General features: G+C 36.4%; 5 protein-coding genes across 12 annotated transcripts; 3 read left to right on the top strand and 2 right to left on the bottom strand.

Moving 5' to 3' along the window:
• Positions 1-252: 252 nt before the first annotated feature.
• LOC126767878 (uncharacterized) lies at positions 253-2634 on the top strand. 3 transcript variants are annotated; one of them, XM_050485581.1, is made up of 2 exons: positions 253-1188; positions 1642-2634. In XM_050485581.1, the coding sequence occupies exons 1-2, from the start codon at positions 1170-1172 to the stop codon at positions 2373-2375; spliced, it is 753 nt and encodes a 250-aa protein (XP_050341538.1). In that variant the 5' UTR covers positions 253-1169; the 3' UTR covers positions 2376-2634. The 3 variants fall into 3 exon arrangements, with proteins under 3 accessions (XP_050341538.1, XP_050341549.1, XP_050341556.1); XM_050485592.1 differs by having other exon boundaries at positions 256-1202; XM_050485599.1 differs by lacking the exon at positions 253-1188 and adding an exon at positions 1226-1360.
• On the bottom strand, positions 2620-3966 carry LOC126767784 (26S proteasome non-ATPase regulatory subunit 6). Its single transcript, XM_050485419.1, has one exon. It carries the CDS (start codon positions 3873-3875, stop codon positions 2706-2708), a length of 1170 nt encoding a protein of 389 aa, XP_050341376.1. The 5' UTR covers positions 3876-3966; the 3' UTR covers positions 2620-2705.
• Positions 3967-4221: 255 nt separating this feature from the next.
• LOC126767775 (AP-2 complex subunit mu) lies at positions 4222-6515 on the top strand. Its single transcript, XM_050485405.1, has 3 exons — positions 4222-4528; positions 4588-5026; positions 5096-6515. The coding sequence occupies exons 1-3, from the start codon at positions 4352-4354 to the stop codon at positions 5791-5793; spliced, it is 1314 nt and encodes a 437-aa protein (XP_050341362.1). The 5' UTR covers positions 4222-4351; the 3' UTR covers positions 5794-6515.
• An 86-nt stretch (positions 6516-6601) lies between these two features.
• Positions 6602-17197, top strand: LOC126767819 (protein D3-like). 4 transcript variants are annotated; one of them, XM_050485487.1, is made up of 5 exons: positions 6602-8080; positions 13724-14058; positions 16373-16466; positions 16540-16874; positions 16969-17197. In XM_050485487.1, the coding sequence occupies exons 1-5, from the start codon at positions 7979-7981 to the stop codon at positions 17105-17107; spliced, it is 1005 nt and encodes a 334-aa protein (XP_050341444.1). In that variant the 5' UTR covers positions 6602-7978; the 3' UTR covers positions 17108-17197. The 4 variants fall into 4 exon arrangements, with proteins under 4 accessions (XP_050341444.1, XP_050341452.1, XP_050341435.1 ...); XM_050485478.1 differs by lacking the exon at positions 6602-8080 and adding an exon at positions 13548-13657; XM_050485495.1 differs by lacking the exons at positions 13724-14058; positions 16373-16466; positions 16540-16874; positions 16969-17197 and adding exons at positions 8148-8482; positions 8592-8849 and having other exon boundaries at positions 6971-8080.
• On the bottom strand, positions 8749-19211 carry LOC126767849 (valacyclovir hydrolase-like). Of its 3 annotated transcripts, XM_050485528.1 has the most exons (4): positions 18747-19167; positions 9503-9665; positions 9184-9439; positions 8749-9062 (listed from the first exon to the last, which is right to left on the bottom strand). In XM_050485528.1, exons 1-4 carry the CDS (start codon positions 19086-19088, stop codon positions 8966-8968), a joined length of 858 nt encoding a protein of 285 aa, XP_050341485.1. In that variant the 5' UTR covers positions 19089-19167; the 3' UTR covers positions 8749-8965. The 3 variants fall into 3 exon arrangements, with proteins under 3 accessions (XP_050341485.1, XP_050341491.1, XP_050341499.1); XM_050485534.1 differs by lacking the exon at positions 9503-9665 and having other exon boundaries at positions 18584-19173; XM_050485542.1 differs by lacking the exons at positions 8749-9062; positions 9184-9439; positions 9503-9665 and adding exons at positions 17124-18124; positions 18265-18520 and having other exon boundaries at positions 18584-19211.
• Between the last annotated feature and the right edge of the window lie 2037 nt (positions 19212-21248).

The following is a 21248-nucleotide window of genomic DNA, read 5'->3' as shown; positions in this document are numbered from 1 at the left end:
AGTAACCGGAACCGGAATTTTTATCTGGCCAAGGATTGTCAACCCGGCAATATTCCTCCATCTTTCGGCACTACAATAACAATGTCAGTGTAAAGCCAAAGATGCGAAATTGGTAAGTGAAAGTATTCAGTCAAGTCGGAAAGGAATTCGTTGTAAATTACGGCTATTACGGTAGTAATACTGATACTTAATAAACATACATACTTAAATTATAGAACTATTTCTTACTTAAAAGTCTATAGATTTTTAAATTCATATTTTATGATATACATATGTATGTATGTATGTGTGTAGGTTAAATTGAGTTAGCTGCAATTTTCACCCCACTAAGAAACGGAGTAATTATTCATTGCATCTATTGAAATCCGTTTTGTGTTTACAATAATATTTTATTAGATATAGTTATTTAACTCATAACAGTCGGTTTAAATAAGTTTAAATTATGAAGTTTACAAAATTTAAAGTTAATGAATTTAAAGGTTATGTTACTGTTGTCTTGTCTGGGATGATTTTAAAGGAGCCCAGAATTGAATATGCGTGAAATATTCTACGGATCATTCTGAACAACTTTGCATAAATCCGGTTTCGAGCCAGAGATTTTTAAGGCAAAGTATACGCGATTTTATACAAAATGCTTCTGAGAGCCGCAAAAGTACTTCGAAAATGTTACTATTAATGAATTTGGCATCTCATTTAAAGTTTTTTTCAACTGAAGTTAATTTTAGTTGCGTTAACTGCAGACATCGAATTTTTCTGTTTAGAAACAAGTTTTAAATTAATTTAATTTATACTATTGGGGTACTCACAACGTGTCATAAAGCATCGTAAAATCATAAAATCTTAAATTTTTGTTGTTGGATTGTATACTAAAATAAGTTTACGCAAATACAACTCTGAACGCTATGTTTTCGGATCGTTATAACTTATAACCTTATGAGACTACATATGTGAAACCCCTATATAATTGAAATTAGTGTTTTCTTTTATTTTTTTAAATTTAAGTTTAGTCGCGTTATTACGTAATACGTATAGAAACAATTAAATCGGCCGCTTTTCACTAAAAGTAACAAATTAAAAACTATAGTTATAATTTGGTAATGTGTTATAGTTTACTTGTGCTTCAAAAAAAAAACTGAAATCCTAAAAAAATTTTAAAAAAGTTTAGTGGTATGTTCCCGGTCTACGCAGGTATATGTTTGGAGGTATGGTTGTGTTTACATATCCGTATTTAAACTCACATTGCAATATTTTAATACCCACATGGAGTAAATTCGTCCACACATCACACGTCGTATTGCATGTTTCGGGAGCCGTTATATCTACTTACATACGCAAGTTCCGAGCAAATTAACTGTAATAGGTGAACCAAACTCATAATTTGGACATTTATGATGGTGTAACCCATATACATATATACATACATAAAACAATCATTTTCGAGAGTTAACCATGTGTTTGTCCATGGAATGATCAAATTTCACATCATTTTAACGAAATCATCATATTTGCTAGCTTAACAAGAATACATTTTCATGCATACATACACACGTTCAATTAGTGAAATAACAAACGAAAAGTACATAAGTATACAAATTTTAAATTTTAAACGTCTTTAATTGCTAATTTTTATTTATGATATAGTTGCTCCTGGTGAGCACTGGTTTCATGGCAAATTGGAGTTTATGCTGAGTCAACGTGGAAAGCCTCTTCTGGTACATGACGGTCATACATTTGGCATCCAATACGTGCGCAAGGATAAGAAGTATTGGCAGTGTAATTTATCACGAAAATTCAATTGTAAGGCACGTGTCACCACCACTGACACTGGCGAGATAATTGTAACGAACAACGAACATTGTCATACTGAAATACGCCAGCATTTACGCAAAGATTATCAACGAAATAAAGTAATGATGAATGCATTGCTAAACCTTAGCACAAACATTAGGCGTCAAAGCACTAATGGGAACAACACCAACAATTTAAATAACTTAAGCAATTTTACAGCACTAGCTACTCATGGTACCAGTTTACTCAATGCAGCAGCTACAGCAGCGGCTATGAGTGGGCACGGTAGCGCTAGTCTGCAGAGCTTTCATAACGAATGTTTAGAGCAACAGACGCAGCACCATACTCCTGGTGTTGTGGATTTTACAAAAGACAGGGGCACGATCTCACCTTCACGTATAACTCCAAACATACACAATCAACCTATAATAGATGAACATGTAGACTCATCTAGACCATTGGACTGTGGTTTTCGACAATCTACGACGACTACCGTACCAAATGATTTTGAAAAAGAAATAAATAGTCGTGACAGCAGCTATAACGGTGCAACGTGGAAGTGCAAAAACGAAATTGGAGATTCCTGAAAAAGATATACCAAGGTCAAAACTATTTTTTAAGATAAAAGCAAACAGGCACTTCCATTTCAACAATTTTCGCAATATTTGGGAAGATTGCACTGAAGTTTAAAAATACTCGTATTTGTTACACTCAATGTACAACAGCCAAATCCAAAGAATTTTTATCTACCTATTTTTTGATAATTTAATACCATTTTATGACAATATACAATATTAAGTTACACGTTTTTAAAAAATTTTTCTAATAAAATACATTTTGGGGAAACGATTTGTTTTTATTTCTCATTTCCAATTATACAAATACGTTTACTATAAATGTTACAATAGATTTCAACTTTAAATATTAATTACGCGACTCAGTTTCTGAATACGGTTCAGTAACAGATCACCTTGTTTAATTGTGGCCTGATATTGCCAGTTTTTGTTGTCGGGGCGATTGGTTTCGACGATACCGCCGACACGGTCCACCTTTGCATGCAGTCGTCCAGCAGCAATAAATCGTGACAGTTCTTGGTCTATATAGTCAACATCTACTCCGAATGCCTCAGCCATGTATTGCAATGTTAACGAACGATAGGACTCAAGCAGTTGCGTGTATGCTAGGATGCGCATTTCGCGTACATAATAGCGATAGTGTGGGTTTGCTAGGTAGTCACTACGTAATACTAATTCTACATCAGCCAAGTGTTTGAAGAATTCGGCATAATGACAGTTGTATAGAGCAAATAGATATTCTTTTACATCCGGTAGGCCATGAAGTACCTCCTGAATTTCAGCGCCTTTGACAACTTTGTCACGCAATTCATTACGTGGTAAAGAAATCATTGCTACATATACAGTGTAGCGAACAAAAGTTGGATAATCCATCAGTTCGTAGGAGGTGAATGTGCTTACGGTATCCAAAAAGAAATTAGCAGCTGCTTTAAAATCACGCACTGCGACAGAGTATATTCCTTGATATACCTTCAACCGATTACGGCGATCCCAATCGCCACCTTCTTCAATAAGATACTTTGCCTTATCAATGTTGCGTGTAATTAAATCATGATCCAAGTAAAATAGACCAAGACGGATAAGGTGAAATATTATATCTAAACGATGTCCAAGTGAAACCGTTTTTTCATATGTTTTACGGAAGGCAGTTTCGGCAGCAGTTTTGTCACCAATTCGGCACAAATATTCAGATTTCTTCAAATTTGCTTCTCGTACCTCCATTTCACCCAAATTCTTTTCGGCATCTTCTATAGCGTCATCCAATTTAGTTAATTCTAGACGGTTTTGTTCACGCATACGAGCAAGTAGATCTTTGTCAACTGGCCAATTAAGTTCCAAACAAATATGTTCATACCAAGGAGCCATGTTGTCAGCGCGAACTGCTTCTAGTAATTTTGCTTTTAAGGCAGCATCTTGTTTATGCTCCGGTAAAGACAATAGAAACTTATATTGAGCTAATTCGAGTTTAGGGTTCTTTTCCAAACCTTCTTCTTCCAAGTTTTCGACAGGCATTTTTGCTTAGCAATAATTAAAAGACAGAAACCTCAATTCACAAATCAACTTGCCAATATCACACTAAAAATATTTTTTTGTTATTCAAGCCGCAAAGTCATGCACAGGGAAGTTGGTTGCGGTTGCATGGAAGCGTTCACGTCACATTGATATTTAAATCATTTTGGGAATATCGCACATTTATTAGTATAATTTATGAAGTTATATGAAATTGAAGCATTTTAGTCATACATAATTTTTAAGGTAAGAAATATGCTTAATCTAAGCTTAATGAAGTAATAAATAATTTTAAAGAAAAAGTAATATTTATCAAATGCGACTATGTGGTGTGATACGAATTTGGTGACAGCTGTCAAATGTATTGAAAAAGAGGGTGTTGATCGATAATCGCTGAAAGTGAAAAATTAATAAACTTATATTTAGTTGGGCGTATTGTGTTAATTGATTGTACTAAATAAATAAGTTCTTTATTAGAAATGATTGGTGGATTATTTGTATATAACCACAAGGGAGAGGTATTAATTAGCCGTGTGTATCGAGATGATATTGGTCGTAATGCAGTTGATGCTTTTCGTGTCAACGTCATCCATGCAAGACAGCAAGTTCGTTCCCCGGTAACAAATATCGCACGCACCAGTTTTTTTCATATTAAGGTATATGTTATAAAATGAGTTTATAATGACTATTTCATTGCAACAAATACTCTTTTTAGCGTGCTAATATCTGGTTGGCTGCAGTCACAAAGCAAAATGTGAATGCAGCAATGGTATTTGAATTCCTATTGAAAATTATAGAAGTTATGCAGTCATACTTTGGTAAAATTTCCGAAGAAAATATTAAGAACAACTTTGTTCTAATATATGAACTGCTCGACGAGATTCTCGACTTTGGCTATCCGCAGAACACGGACTCGGGCACGCTGAAGACGTTCATCACGCAACAGGGTATCAAATCGGCTACTAAGGAGGAACAAATGCAAATCACCTCACAAGTGACCGGTCAAATCGGCTGGCGACGTGAAGGAATAAAATACCGTCGCAATGAACTTTTCCTCGACGTGTTGGAGTACGTGAATCTGCTGATGAGTCCTCAGGGGCAAGTGCTCTCTGCCCATGTAGCTGGAAAAGTGGTTATGAAGTCGTATCTTTCGGGTATGTTTCGTTTCTTAAGAATAAAGTTATGGTAATCCTATAGAAATATTTTAATTCGTATAAAAACAGGTATGCCTGAATGTAAGTTTGGTATCAACGATAAAATAGTTATGGAATCCAAAGGACGTGGTATCGGTGGCAACTCTGAAGCGGAAACTTCACGTTCAGGTAAACCTGTTGTCGTCATCGATGATTGTCAGTTTCATCAATGTGTTAAGTTGAGTAAATTCGAGACGGAACATTCCATTAGTTTTATACCACCTGATGGAGAATTTGAGCTCATGCGCTATCGTACCACAAAAGATATTTCGTTGCCATTCCGAGTAATTCCACTTGTACGTGAAGTTGGCCGAACTAAAATGGAAGTAAAAGTTGTGCTCAAATCGAATTTCAAACCCTCGCTACTGGGTCAAAAAATTGAAGTAAAAATTCCCACACCACTCAATACTTCTGGTGTTCAGTTGATTTGTTTGAAGGGAAAAGCTAAATATAAAGCCTCGGATAATGCAATTGTTTGGAAGATCAAACGTATGGCGGGAATGAAAGAAACTCAACTTTCAGCAGAAATCGAATTACTAGAAACAGATACAAAGAAAAAGTGGACACGCCCACCAATTTCAATGAATTTTGAGGTACCATTCGCACCCTCTGGCTTTAAAGTACGTTATTTAAAAGTCTTCGAGCCAAAGCTCAATTACTCTGACCACGATGTAGTAAAATGGGTACGCTACATTGGTCGCAGTGGGCTTTATGAAACTCGCTGTTAAACAGTTTATTGATAAAGTCGGGTAGAAGAATAATCAATTTTCCGATTGGTATTCGCAATCAAATTGTACACATTATATTCCACACTAGTTCTATAATGTATATTCATCATTACCTACATAAATATATGCATATTATTATTTAATCGCAATTGCTATTATATCTATGTATATTCCTCAATTTTATACCTTTTATAATTAAAATTATTATTTTCTCAATTATTAACGTTATATGCAAAGGCGTTTCTATATTACAAACAATTTTTGTAAATGGAGGACTGAAATTTTTTTAAAATAATTTTGTTTATCCATTTAAATATAATTGAAAATATTGAAGAAAAGCCAAACAGAATATGCTCCACAAAAGAATACTGTTAAAAGAAAATTATGTTAAAAATAAGAACGTATAACTATATTAATTTTAATATAACAAAGTGTTAAATTCGGTCTGAAAGTGGAGCATACAAATTTGTGCTGGCACATCTACTCAAATACATGTATTACTCGTATTAGTTAATTTGTGTAAACCTGCAAATAATTGTCTAAACTGTTAGAAAACAATTAACGTAACTTCTCATTTCTCTGTTGTATAAGTATAAACATACATGTAGAATAATAAAATCATTCAAGTACACAAATCTCGAACATATAGAAATATTATAATTATGTTAAAAGTGTTGAATTGATAGTTATGACAAATAAATATTAAATATTATTCAAAAATAGTTGAATTATGTATCTACTTATGTTTTGTGTCTACGCCTTTTGATCCTTAGCCGCCTTGTAGATTTCAAACAATTTATCCTAGAGATCGTGTATGTTTTCTTTTCCTTTTTTATAAATAATATCAAAAGATGCACTTGTTAAATGGAAATTGATATATTTGACAATTTGCGTGGTATTGGTACACAAATTATTGAATAAATAAATAAGTACACCCAACTCTTTTTTTACACGGTAGATACGTTCCTCAGAAATCCGTGTAAAAAAAGAGGCATTTCCTATAGTAAAATGGGGTATACGTTCCATGTCATCTCAAAACCGTGTAAGATGAAATAAAAAACTATATTTACTTCGAAAAACCGTGTAAAAAATGTTGAAAACTATAAAATTTCAGATATGCATACAAATTGTATGTTCATATGGCATTATATTGAGCATTAAAACTTAAAATATAATACATAATTCATACAGGTGAAAAATTGGTAGATTAAGCAAAAAACAAAAGAAATCTGTTAATCCAGAATTAAGAACAGAAAAATTAGAATAGAACTAAAGAAAAAATAATTACATAGCTACATAATTATTCGTCACTACTTGATAACAAGCGCAATTGTTTGCGACGAACTGGACTAAAGTCGGTATCTATTTCAGCAATGTAAATACCATGCGAACAAAATGTGTAGGTCAGAGTTATCGAATAAGCGGATTTCTCAGCTACTACTATGTATGCTCATTTCAGCAATGGTGCTAAGTGTGGTAAAAACAAACATTATTACAAGACAGTGACTTTATTGAAAGCTTTGCTAAAGTCAGTAAATATAACATCTGTTTGCTTATGCTCCCTAAAACCCAATGGTACATGGTTCACAAATTCATGCAGACCTCCTTTTACGAAAAACAAAGAAACAATTGAAGCAAAATACATCGTGGGAACAAGAAATTAATGCATCTAATGTAAACAGTTTCGAACTTCCCGTTGGCTTTATAGCGCAATTTTTTTTCCAATAATAACAGCAACAGTAATGGTTAAAATCTTCAAACTTCCGTTTGACTTTACTTCTCATATATTGGTGATGGTGTGTGAGGTACCATAATGAAACTCAGAGAGCATCTTCTTCCGTACGTGGTGACGCCTAAAAGACATAAAATCAGTTCAATACCTCTCCTATCTCCCATATACCTAAATAGGTATTACACCGGCTTCAAACTTAGCCCTTCCTTATTTGTTTATTCATAGAATAAATAAAATATAATACATAAAAATATGTATAATTGCAATTTTTGACCACCGTACATATGTGTATACCCATAGAGAGTTAATGTCATACTAGTAGTAGTTAATAGTATATGTATACTGTTATCAGTACTAGCAGAATTTGGAGTGGCCTAACAAAACCGGATAAAAATATACTTATGCATTGGTTTCAGTACATAGTAGTAATGAAAGTTGTATTTTGTCATACTGATGTTCAGTCATATTCAAGTAAGCAGTGGAGGTGGACGTAAAATGGATTCAAGTGGCATAGTTCCGGACATTATTGACAATAAGCCTAAAGGTTTACTGCAGGTGACTCCCAAAGTTTATTTGTATACGAAATAAGTCAAAATATTTATAAATATAAAAAATAATCCAGGTTAATTATCCAAGTGGTGTTAAAGTAGAACTTGGTAAGGAACTGACCCCCACTCAGGTGAAGGATCAACCCACAGTCAGTTGGGTAGCGGAAGATGATGCTCTTTATACTTTGTTTATGGTAGACCCCGATGCACCATCACGTGCCGAACCAATTTATCGGGAAATTTTACACTGGTTGGTTATTAATATTCCAGGCAATAAAGTAGCGGAAGGTCAAACTGTTGCGGAATATAGGGGTTCTGGTCCACCAGAGGGAAGTGGCTTACACCGTTACGTTTTCTTAGTCTTCAAGCAACCGGGCAAGATTGAAAGTACACAATTCATACCTAAAACGTAAGTCAAATATAAAAATTTTCGAACTTTTCACATACTTGAGTTTGTCATATTATACAATAATTTAAAATGTTTTTTTTTTTTTTTAATTTTATATATGTGTGCGCAGGTCTCGTGAAGGTCGTGTAAAGGTGACGACAAGAGATTCCATTGCAAAATATAATTTGGGTGATCCGATCGCTGGAAACTTTTATCAGGCGCAATACGATGATTATGTGCCGGTATTAAGAGCACAAACTGTTAACTAATTGCAAAAACATATAATATAACAGATATTTTATGTATTTTCTTTATTTTATTTATATACATATGTACATACGCATGTGTTAACAAATATATCAAATAAAAAGTTTGACCTTTCACTTAAGACGAGTTAACATTTAAATAAAACAATACCACAATCGGTTCCGTAGACTGCGAGATTACCAAAGGTCAGCGGTTATACATATGTATACACATATAAAATTCTTTTGAAGTACGATGTTAGGGCTTTTGCGTTAAGAAATGCGCTACCAATTTATTGAACTCGTCTGCATAACGTAGATGAATATTATGTTTGCCTTCGGGGAATTCATAATATCTAAAAATTTCAAATGTATGGATTAATTTTTAATCACAAAAAGTTGAAATATTTTGGAAATATGAAGAATATATGTATAATCAAACAACTAGTTATCGCAGAAATATACACAATTTCTTACTTGGAATCTTTTATACGTTCTCTTAGATATGGTATGTGCTCGGCAGCAATCATTGGATCCTTCTTGCCATGCAATATAAAAGTTGGCGCTTTAATTTGCGTTACTTCTGTGCAACAAAAGTCTCCTTTACGCTCTTTATAAATTGCAACCACAGCATCAACCCATGCAGACCACAACTTTGGTAATCCCTCTACACCATATACTTTCTCCATTGTTTCACGATGCCGTTGTGACCATTTCTGCACATCGCGCATATCTGTAAAATCCATTACATGCTGTAAAATAAATTAATTGTGTTATTATATTATTGTGTATTTGCCTCGCATTGCTTTTTCCTCTTCAGCATTCAAATAAGCACCGGCACCCCATATAACTAACTTTTCGACAGATTCAACAAAACGACCCGCCACAATGATCCCAGTTATGCCTCCATCACTCCATCCTAGTATAGAAAATTTGGGTTTTCCTAAAGCCCGCATCAGGTCTACAGCACAACGAGCATCTTTTTGGAAAAAGTCGAGATCGAAGAGTCGTTCCGGCGGTAGCGACTTTCCGTAACCAGGCGGATCCCATGCAATTATTGTATGATTTGGTAGCAGCTCAGGTAGTTTTTCTATTTGTGGTTTGAAATCTGTCCAGGCAGTGCCAAGTGCACCAGGCATTAGCAATACATTTTTGTCACCTTTGCCCGTTTGTATATAGTTAATGGTGATGCCGTCACTAAGTGTTACTTTCGTTTCTATGTGATTATTGCGTTGCATTATACTACAATTTATCAGCGGCTTTAGAATTCGGCTATACAGAGTTGGTCGCACTTGGAGCATTATGCAATCCTAGTTAATTATATGGAGTAGAAATTATGTCCAGTGGCTCAATGATAAGAAAAATCAAAAAAAAAAAAAACTAAACCAAAGGAACAATAACAAAAGAAACAGATGAACAGCTGATTCTGACTGAAGAATATCAACACCAAGTCGATGACTTATCGATCACATAAGTATGTAAGTGTTGTTTTTAATCGTGGGTTTACTGATAAGCGTTGGGGATAAGAAATAGTGATAATAGCATGAGCTCAAATTAATTATTGTAATCATAAAACAAGGAGAATGGAGCCATGTGTAGAAGTTGACACAAGTGAGGAAAGTTCTCTGATTGCCATTCACTTGAGAGTGGCCCACGTAAAACACACTACGAAGGATAAGAAGATAACAGCCTCGGATGAGAGACATCTCTTTTGATGACGACCCCAGCAAATGTGTTAAAGACTACGATTTAAGGGCATGTTCCTGGAATGTCCGGTCCCTTAATAAGGAAGATGCCGTCCTCTTCGAGTGAAGGCTGACATCACCGCCGTCCAAGAAATGCGATGGACGGGACAAGGACTGAGGCCATATAAAGGAGGAGGAAATTTGGTGTGGGATTCGCGGTGAGAGAGAGTCCGTCGCCGAGTACTGTCATTCACCCCGGTGGATGAACGTCTGGTCACAGTCTGCATCAAAGAGAAGTTGTTCAACATATTGCTGATTTGCGCCCATCCACTCGCACCACTATCTTATTGCAGCCAAGATTCGCACCCGCCTCTGTGCAGCAAAAAACGTACGTCAACAAACAAAAAAATGCGTGAGTTCAAAGAGCTTGACAAGCTGGCCGACAGGGGTAATGTTCGAAATCTAGAAGGCGAACCCGATTCCTCAATCGATGACGATGGAGCAGATGTTCCATTGCCCGACCATGACGAAGTTCGAATAGCAATTGCCCGTCTGAAGAACAACAAAGCGGCGGGGGCCGATGGATTGCCAGCCGAGCTATTCAAACACGGCGGCGAAGAACTGATAAGGAGCTTGTATCAGCTTCTTTGTAAAATATGGCAGGACAATCTGCGCCAATTACCATGGGATAAGTCTCCTAAATATCGCATATGAGGTTCTATCGAGCGTATTGTGTGAAAGATTAAAGCCCACCGTCAACAAACTGATTGGACATTAACAGTGTGGCTTTAGACCAAGAAAATCATCAATTGACCAGACATTCACAATGCGCCAAAGCTTGGAAATGACCCGTGAGAAGAGAATCGACACACACCACCTCGATTTCAAAGTTGCTTTTGACAGCAGGAAAAGGAGCTGCCTTATGCCGCGATGTCTGAATTTGGTATTCCCGCAAAACTAATACGGCTGTGTTAACTGACATTGTGCAATACCAAAAGTTCTGTCAGAAACGGGAAGGACCTCTCTGAGCCGTTCTATACCAAACGAGGCGACTCCCAAGGCGAGCTGAAGGACTTAATCGAGCAGGTACAATCTTCTATAAAAGTGTACAGCTGCTGGCCTATGCCGATGATATTGATATCATTGGCCGCAACACCCGTGCCATTAGTTCTGAATAATTCTTGCAACAGGTGCTTCCTTGGACTGAGTAGGCAATTGAGAAGTAAAGTCCTCTCTCGACGAACAAAAACCAAACTCTATAGGTCACTCACTATTCCCGTCCTGCTATATGGCATCTGATGAGTTGGCCTTAGGAGTTTTCAAGAGAAAGGTTCTGCGAAAGATTTATGGTCCTTTGCGCTTTGGCCACGGCATTGACATAGTTCAGAGAATCAAAAGACAATGGCTGCGCTGGCTAGGTCATGTCATACGTATGGACGAAAACACTCCAGCTCTGAAAGTATTGGACGCAACACCAGCTGAGGAAGAGGAAGACCTCCACTCCGTTGGAAAGGTTAGGTGGAGAAGGACCTGGCTGCGCTTGACATTTCCAATTGGCGCCACGTTGCGAAAAGTCTACGCCAATAAAGAAGAAGAAGCACTCAATTAAGAACTATAACTATATAATATTTAATTAGATATACTTGTATAAAACTGTTGTTTGGACAATGGTTTGCATAGCAAGGTGCACCTGTGGGCAAAAAATTTGAAAAAATGAATGTGGCCCCGCCATCTAATAAGTTTAATGTATCTATGTATTTCCTAAACCACTAAAGCTACAATAATTAAATTCGCCCAAAGCTAATATTACAAGAGCTCCTACCGACAATGTAAAAATGGATCAAATTGGATGTAACCCCGCCCACTAAAATTGCGATAATTCAATAACTAAATGCTTCAGTGACATTGAATTTTATTTCGGAGATAGTATGAGAAAGCTTTACAGGATCCGGGTTGAAAATTGGACGATGGGCGTGGCACCAGCCGCTTTTAGGTGAAATCACATATCTCGGGATCCGCTCGACAAACGAATCGAATCGAACAACCAACATGCCTACTTCCCAAATAGCACAATTTTAAATTCCACTTGATTCTTTCACAACACAAATCGAGAAGCAATTAGTATAACGGGATAAAACTTTGCACGAATAATACTATTAGTATATGCCATCTTATGACTAAAAATTGTTAAAATCCAACAAAAACTGTTCCAGCACCTACATAGGTACCGAATATGTGGACCCCAGTATCTATAGTTGACTTTTGACTGAAAATATCGGTCATTCTGTGTGAAACTCAGGAAATCTGAGACAGAGGCGTTTGATATGATCCAGGCTTACCCTGATGTTGCTTTAGCAAGAAGCAGTGTGTTTCGGTACCTTCAAGTCTTTTTGGAGGGCCGGAGGCTGATGAAGACCGCGCTGGGAGACTTTTTGGTTTCCTTGCCTGAAAGGGCCGATAAAAGGTAAGCATTTTGAGATGACCAAGATGGTATCAGAGCAGTATGCACCTCAGCTCTCTAGGCTATTCCGGAGAATGCCTTCCGTGACGCCTTCAATGCTTGGAAATCGCGCTGGCAGCAGAAGAAGCTTAATTTAAAAGTTTTTAAAGAATTGTAACGATTGGTTCAATAATTTTTTTTAAATCGACTCAGTCCTATTACTTTCCGCACAAACCCTGTATATGAGTTGTCTTAAAGAAGTTGAGAGAGTGCGTAACAGTAACAGTAATGGATAAAATCTTCAAACATCCGTTTGACTTTATATATTGGTGGTGGTTTATGAGGTTTCTTAATGAAACTCAGAAAGCATCTTCTACCATATGTGGTGACGCCAAAAAGATAGCAAAATAAGTTCAATACTACCCGTATCCTCCATATATCTAAATAGGTATTACAAGGGTTTCAAACTTAGCCCTTCCTTATTTATTTATTCATAGAATAAATATCAAAATATCATACATTAACATATGTGTATTAGCAATTTTTGACCACCATATATACATACAAATATATATATCCATAGAGAGTTAATGTCATACTAGTAGTAGTTAATAGTACATATATACTGTTATCAGACTAGTAGAATTTGGAGTGGCTTACCAATATCGGTTAAAAATATACTCATACTGATTTAAGTAGTAGTTATGACAGTTTTGTTATATTGATGTTCAATCATATTCAAGTGAGCAGTGGAGGTGGACGCAAAATGATTTCAAGTGGTATAATTCCGGACATCATTGACACCAGTCCTAAAGGTCTAGTGCAGGTGACTACAAACGATTATTACTAATAAACCAAAGAAAGTATAATTCCTTAAAGGAAATTGGTACAGGTTAATTATCCAAGTGGTGCTAAAGTAGAATCTGGTAAGGAATTGACTCCCACTCAGGTGAAGGATCAACCCACAGTCAGTTGGGAGGCGGAAGATGACGCTCTGTATACTTTGTTTATGGTAGACCCCGATGCACCATCACGTGCTGAGCCAAGTAACCGGGAATTTTTACACTGGCTGGTTATTAACATTCCAGGCAATAAAGTAGCGGAAGGTCAAACTGTTGCGGAATATATTGGTTCTGGTCCACCAGACGGTACTGGCTTGCACCGTTATGTTTTCTTAGTCTTCAAGCAGGCGGGCAAGATTGAAAGTACAAAATTCATTCGGAAAACGTAAGTCAAATATTAAATAATAAATATTAAAATATTTTTTAAATTTTATATGTTTGTATGAAGGTCTCGTGAAGGTCGCGTTAGAACGAAGACAAGAGATTCCATTGCAAAATTTAATTTAGGTGATCCGATCGCTGGAAACTTTTATCAGGCGCAATACGATGATTATGTGCCGATATTAAAATCACAAATGATTAACTAATTGCAAAAACAAATAATTATAAAATACGTTTTGTTTATTGTATTTATGTATATATGTACATTGTACGTATATGTATATATAACGTAGATTCGGCCAAGCGTTGTTGTGGCTGTGGTATACATACATACATTATACTATATTCTTTTATAATAAATTATTCAAGACATAAATTTACGAATAAAGACGAAAACGTTATTGCGGTATAAGAATCCGAGGGACTGAACTTGAGGTATCTAAATATTGGTACTATGGGTAAAAAGAATAAATGTTCATTATCTAAACCGGACATTAATAATTTTCGTCCTTGAGAAAGGGCAAGAGATAAAGTAATAGGTGACTGTACACAGTTTCGCCAGTAGTTTGGTTGGCGTATTGTTCACCGGAGTTAAACCCAACAAACACACCCCGCTTTCACTTCGTCTTAGTCGATTAACGGGACTAATACGTTGTCAGGGTCCATTGTTGGTGCGGGTCCTTCTTAGCAGTGTCTAGGAATGTACTTTAGGAATTTCAAGTGTACACTGGATATGTGTAATCTGTCTTTACAGAAGTTGGCCCTTGGGAAGAGATCATTTGTTTGTTGCCTTAGTTTCTTATAAAATTTTCGAATTTCGAATTCCAGTGAGCCAGCATCTTAAGCTCTTCCTACTCATGTCCTCGTCTCCCTTTTTTTGCTTCCTCTTCTTGCGACATCCTTTTTTCACAGCCTTCTTCCCCATCGGCTGCAGGATGGTTCTGAATGCAAAATTTTTGACTGCAAGGACGGTAGAAACCCACCCCATTTTCTACAGAGGTATAAAGAGGACGGAAGGCGGCGTCCACAGTTCGTATACATACGTCCTAACGATGGAAGTTGCTTTGGTTAAGCAGGATGGAGGGTCGAGCACTTGTTTGTCTGTTGTGATTGTGGCTTTTCGACGTGTACGTATCTTAGCTGCAACATGATAGTGATTCCTTGTTAGCACCTCGCATGGCGCATACGTCTAGAACACTGGAAGATTGCCTTCCGTCTATGAAAAGACCAAAATGATCAATTTGGTCACTAGTCTTTTAATCAGGTGACATCCAGATAAATTTATGGATATTTAGATGCTGAAACCTGGTGCTACAAACTGCTATATTACGGGCCTCGGCGAAATAAACCAGCCTCTCTCCATTGTTGGAAGTGTTGTCGTGAAGTCTAATTGCTTCTTGGTTTCGTCATCCTTTTCTTCTGTTAGGCGTGCGCAAATAAGACTTATAAAATGAAATTTAGATTTGATGCAGACTATCGCTGTCCTTCCGCTCATCCGGATAAGCCTAGAGACAAGGTGACGAAGCCTTCGACCAAACCATCGTGCAGCCATGTCTTGTCCATTCCGTTTCCTGGAGTGCGATGATATCGGCTTTGCATTTTTAAAGTACATTCATCACATGGATAGCAGCATTTCTCTTATTATTAAGGGTCCCAGCATTTCAGGTGCATATTGAGTTTGATGTAAGCGTCCATTCTTTTTAATTATATTTTTACGTAGCGGGTCCGCAATCCAACCAGAAGATTCCAGCTGGGAAGTTAGTTTCGTTATTCATCGTTTATATAGCGGGCTGCTTACTCAAAGATACTTGCCCTCTTGCACTGCACCCTTGTTGAGCTCTTAAAACGGTTACCTTGAAGAGAATCCATCAAGGTTCCCTCAAGGTTGGTTACCACACCTCACTCAAATTTGCTCACGTTGTTTGGTATGGTATGGTAGCTGAACTATGTATATCTGGATACCCAGAGTAACTACCACAGCCTATTTGCACCCCAAATAATTTGTAATAACAAACACTTGCACTTTTAGGAGTTAGGACAAGCAGCATGACACACATTTTTATATACCATATATACCATTTGTAATACAAACCTAAAGATATTGATTGGTGTCTGTATGTATATAAATTTATAATTGCAATTTTTTTACACCCACACATTTATTATATATCTATAGAGATAAGAGAGTTAAAACATTACTAGTGGATACTGTTATCAGTACTTGCAGAATTTGTAGTGGCTTACCGAAATCAAATCAAAATATATTCATGCACTGATTAAAATAGTAGTGAAAAACTTAAAAATGCTATACTGTTCAGTCATATTCAAGCAAACAGTGGAGGTAGACGCAAAATGGATTCAAGTGGCATAGTTCCCGACATTATTGACATTAAGCCTAAAGGTTTACTGCAGGTGACTTCCAAAGTTTATTTGTATACGAAATAGGTCAAAATATAATATATTATAATTATAATAAATAATCCAGGTTAATTATCCAAGTGGTGTTAAAGTAGAACTTGGCAAGGAACTGACCCCCACTCAGGTAAAGGATCAACCCACTGTCAGTTGGGGGGCGGAAGATGATGCTTTGTATACTTTGATTATGGTGGACCCAGATGCACCCTCACGTGCCGAACCAACCCTTCGAGAAATTTTACACTGGTTGGTTATTAATATTCCAGGCAATAAAGTAGCGGAAGGTCAAACTGTTGCGGAATATATTGGCTCTGGTCCACCAGAGGGCAGTGGCTTACACCGTTATGTTTTCTTAGTCTTCAAGCAGCCGGGCAAGATTGAAAGTGCAAAATTTATACCAAAAACGTAAGTCAAATATTAAAATTTTCAAACTTTTACGTAAGTTTGTCATATTCTGCAATATTTTAAAATATTTTTTTAATTCTATATGTGTGTGCAGATCTCGTGAAGGTCGTGTAAAGGTGACGACAAGAGATTCCATTGCAAAACATAATTTGGGTGATCCGATCGCTGGAAACTTTTATCAGGCGCAATATGATGATTATGTGCCGGTATTAAGAGCACAACTTGTTAACTAATTGCAAAAACAAATAATTATAGAAGATATTTTATGTATTTTATTTATACGTACATACGCATGTGTCAATAAATATATAAATAGTGAAAAAGTTTGACCTTTCACTTAAGACGAATTAAAATTTAAATAACAGATTACCACAATCGGTTCTGCTGACTGCGGGATTACCAAAGGTCAGCGGGGATATATATATATACGGGTTTGTCTTGAAAATAATAGGACTGATTTTCTTTCGCCGTGCCAACTGGATTCGGTAGAAGAGTTCTTAGCTTAGTTGTCTGCGAGCACCTGGAGAGTCAGGACAAACATTTTCACGCGACGTGTTTCTGTGAGAGGTGCAAGCCGAAAATGCAGCGTTTACTTGAGCAGAGGTACTCGATTTAATTCTGTGTGAAATTCGGTAAATCTGCGACAGAGACGTTTGATATGATCAAGCAGGCTCAGCCATATGTTGCTTTAGCAAGAAGTGGTGTGTTTCGCTGGCATCAGACCTTTTTAGAGGGCCGGGAATACGTCGCTAATAAAGGCCGTGCTGGGAGACCTGCGACTCCGACAAACACCGGCAATGTGGCTCAATTTTGAACTCAGAGCGTCGACTAAGTATTTATATAATTTAATTGCCCAGATGTTAAATTTATCAAAATCTGTGGTTCATAACATTGTGACGGAGCACTTGAATATGCGCAAGGTGTGAGCGAAGATGGTCCGAAAAGTGCTCACTGACGACCAAAATTGCTGTGAGTGGAAGAGAGCCAAGAAAATTTGAAGATGTGTGAAAGCGAACCCCGATTTTTGAATAACGCTTCAATGCTTAGAAATCGCACAGGCAGCGCTGCATCGATGCCGAAGGAGACTATTTCGACTGTCCTATTACTTTCCGGACAAACCCTGTATATAAAATTGTTTTGTTTCAGTACGATGTTAGGGCTTTTGCGTTAAGAAATGCGCCACCAATTTATTGAACTCGTCTGCATAACGTAGATGAATATTATGTTTGCCTTCGGGGAATTCATAATATCTAAAAATTTCAAATGTATGCATTAATTTTTAATCACAAATAGTTGAAATATTATTTAAATATGAAGAAGATGTAGTCAACTAACTAGTTATCGAAGAAATATATACGTTCAATGCTTTAGAAAAGTCAAGTTTTCTTACTTGTAATCTTTTATACGTTCTCTTAGATATGGTATGTGCTCGGCAGCAATCATTGGATCCTTTTTGCCATGCAATATAAAAGTTGGCGCTTTAATTTGCGTTACTTCTGTGCAACAAAAGTCTCCTTTACGCTCTTTATAAATTGCAACCACAGCATCAACCCATGCAGACCACAACTTTGGAAATCCCTCTACACCATAAACTTTCTCCATTGTTTCACGATTCCGTTGTGACCATTTCTGCACATCGCGCATATCTGTAAAATCCATTACATGCTGTAAAATAAATTAATTGTGTTATAATATTATTGTGTATTTGCCTCGCATGGCTTCTTCCTCTTCACCATTCAAATAAGCACCGGCACCCCATATAACTAACTTTTCGACAGATTCAACAAAACGAGCCGCCACAATGATGCCAGTTATGCCTCCATCACTCCATCCTAGTATAGAAAATTTGGGTCTTCCTAAAGCCCGCATCAGGTCTACAGCACAACGTGCATCTTTTTGGAAAAAGTCGAGATCGAAGTGTCGTTCCGGTGGTAGCGACTTTCCGTAACCGGGCGGATCCCATGCAATTATTGTATGATTTGGTAGCAACTCAGGTAGTTTTTCTATTTGTGGTTTTAAGTGTGACCAGCCAGTGCCAAGTGCACCAGGCATAAGCAATACGTTTTTGTCACCTTTGCCCGTTTGTACATAATTAATGGTGATGCCGTCGCTAAGTTTTACCTTCGTTTCTATGTGATTATTGCGTTGCGTTATAGTACAATTTATCAACGGCTTTAGAATTCGGCTATACAGAGTTCGTCGCACTTGGAGCATTATGCAATCCTAGTTAATTATATGGAGTAGAAATTATGTCCAGTGGCTCAATGATAAGCAGAAAAAAATTTAATAGGAACAATAACAAAAGAAACAGCTGATTCTGATTGAAGCCGATGATTTACCGATCGCATTAGTGCTGTTTTCACTCGCGGGTTTACTGATAAGCGTAGGGGATAAGAAATAGTAATAACAGTATGAGCTGAAATTAATTAATGTAATCATAAAACAATTAATATCAAATTAGATGATAACACGTCCCTCCCTCCCATATAACGGTACTGTTAAAAACTACCAAAAGCGCAATAAATCACTAACTAACTACGCCTGAGCCTTTAAATTTTACCTCCGAGATGGTATAATAAAGCTTTAAAGAAGCAGGGGTGCAAAATGGACGGTGGGTGTGGCCGAGCCCACTTTTAGGTGAGATTCCTTTCTCAATGCCCGCTAAACCGATTTCAATCAAATTTGATACGCGACATTCCTCTGAAATTCTTATGATACATCGTGAAAATTGGTGAAATTGGACTACAGCCACGCCTACTTCTCATATAACACGATTTTAAATTCCATTTGAAATTCTCACTCCTCAGTATACAAATCAAGAGTCAATTAATGTGTCAGTATAAAACTTTGGACGAATGGTGCCTTTGAGGAATGCCACCTTATGACTAGAAATTTTCCAAATCGAAAATTTGAAATCTTTAAGTGCTGAATATGTGAACCTAGTGCTTATATTTGCCAAATATATCGGTCAAAATGTGAGATATATGTATAATTGAAATTCAGAGAGAATCTTTTCTTGATACTTCACTTAGCCTACATACATATACCTAATTTTAAGATTTTCGAACTTTCGGGTTACTTTATACCGCATATGTCGGCGAATATATGAGTTATGCTAATAAAATTGAGAAAGCGTGTTTTTCTTATAATGGTGCATCTTTAGGTTTAGAATGATTAAAATCAGGTGGAAATTCGCCCCAGATATCAAATAACTAACACGCCTTACACATAGGTTCTTCCCTCATTTTAATTCTTGCAAGTTGCAAGGGTGTAATATGTTCGGATACACCCGAATCTCTTCCTTACTTGTTTACTAAATATATTCTGTTGATATCATAAATGATAATTCAATTAGTGCGATAATATAAATTTATTTTTAACGTTTCCATATATGTATGTACATATGTATCATAACACAATTGTATGCTTACTCATATGTATGTACATATGTATGTTGTTATATCAAACTAGAAACAATTTCCCAGTACCTTTTTAAATATAAAACACATACTGTATTGTACATTTGTATGTATATTTTTGTTATTACTAAACCTCTGTGTATTATAAATCAATTAAATGCATCTATGTATATATATAAACATTTATATGTAGTATTATTTGACATTGTATACGACTCCCATTATGTTTTGCAAAATGATGACGAAATGTTAATAGTAAAATGAATAAACAACAAATACTGTTAAGGTAGTTAACACATACTGTATTGTACAGTTATATTTTTGTTATTACTAAAATAATTAAATGCATCTATTTATATATAAACATTTATATGGTATTAGTTTTGAAAAATGAGTTAATAGTAAACCATATCGAGGGAAAAAAATAAGCTTTTTTTAAAATAAAAACCATATGGAGGGGAAAAGTGTTCCAAAGGGTGTTCCAGTTCTCGCAGGATTGGAATTAAACAGATAATAGTTTTTTTTCTCGTTTCAGTTAAATCGTTGAGAGTGCGACATGTGTAGGGGCAACCTGTGGGAAGCGCAGCGTCAGCAAACTCCATACTCGTTGCAGAGGTAAACGTAGGTTTAGAGTGAAGCGTAATTAATTGTAAAATTCAGTTCTTACACAGAATTCAATAAAGGAGCATAGCTCCCGAAAAACATTTTTTTTATAAAAGCTAAGTAAAAGTTTTTTAACTTACATACGCCCCAGAGAAAGAAATGATTTACAAGTAATGTTAAATCATATGATCTAGGGTAAGTAAGTGAGAGTATCAAATCTGATTACCAAAACGAGAGAGTACACGACGTGGAAATGTCTCATGGTGTAAATGAAGCGCTTCACCGACTTTATGACATGTGGCATCGTCTCGTTGAAACCACATACGAGTAACGGCCACATCAATATCACATC

The sequence above is a fragment of the Bactrocera neohumeralis genome, chromosome 2 (assembly GCF_024586455.1).
Source record: "Bactrocera neohumeralis isolate Rockhampton chromosome 2, APGP_CSIRO_Bneo_wtdbg2-racon-allhic-juicebox.fasta_v2, whole genome shotgun sequence".
In the NCBI taxonomy this organism is placed as follows: Eukaryota; Metazoa; Arthropoda; class Insecta; order Diptera; family Tephritidae; genus Bactrocera; species Bactrocera neohumeralis.
The sequence above is the reverse complement of the archived record's forward strand: the minus strand, read 5'-3'. Positions and strand labels throughout refer to the sequence as shown.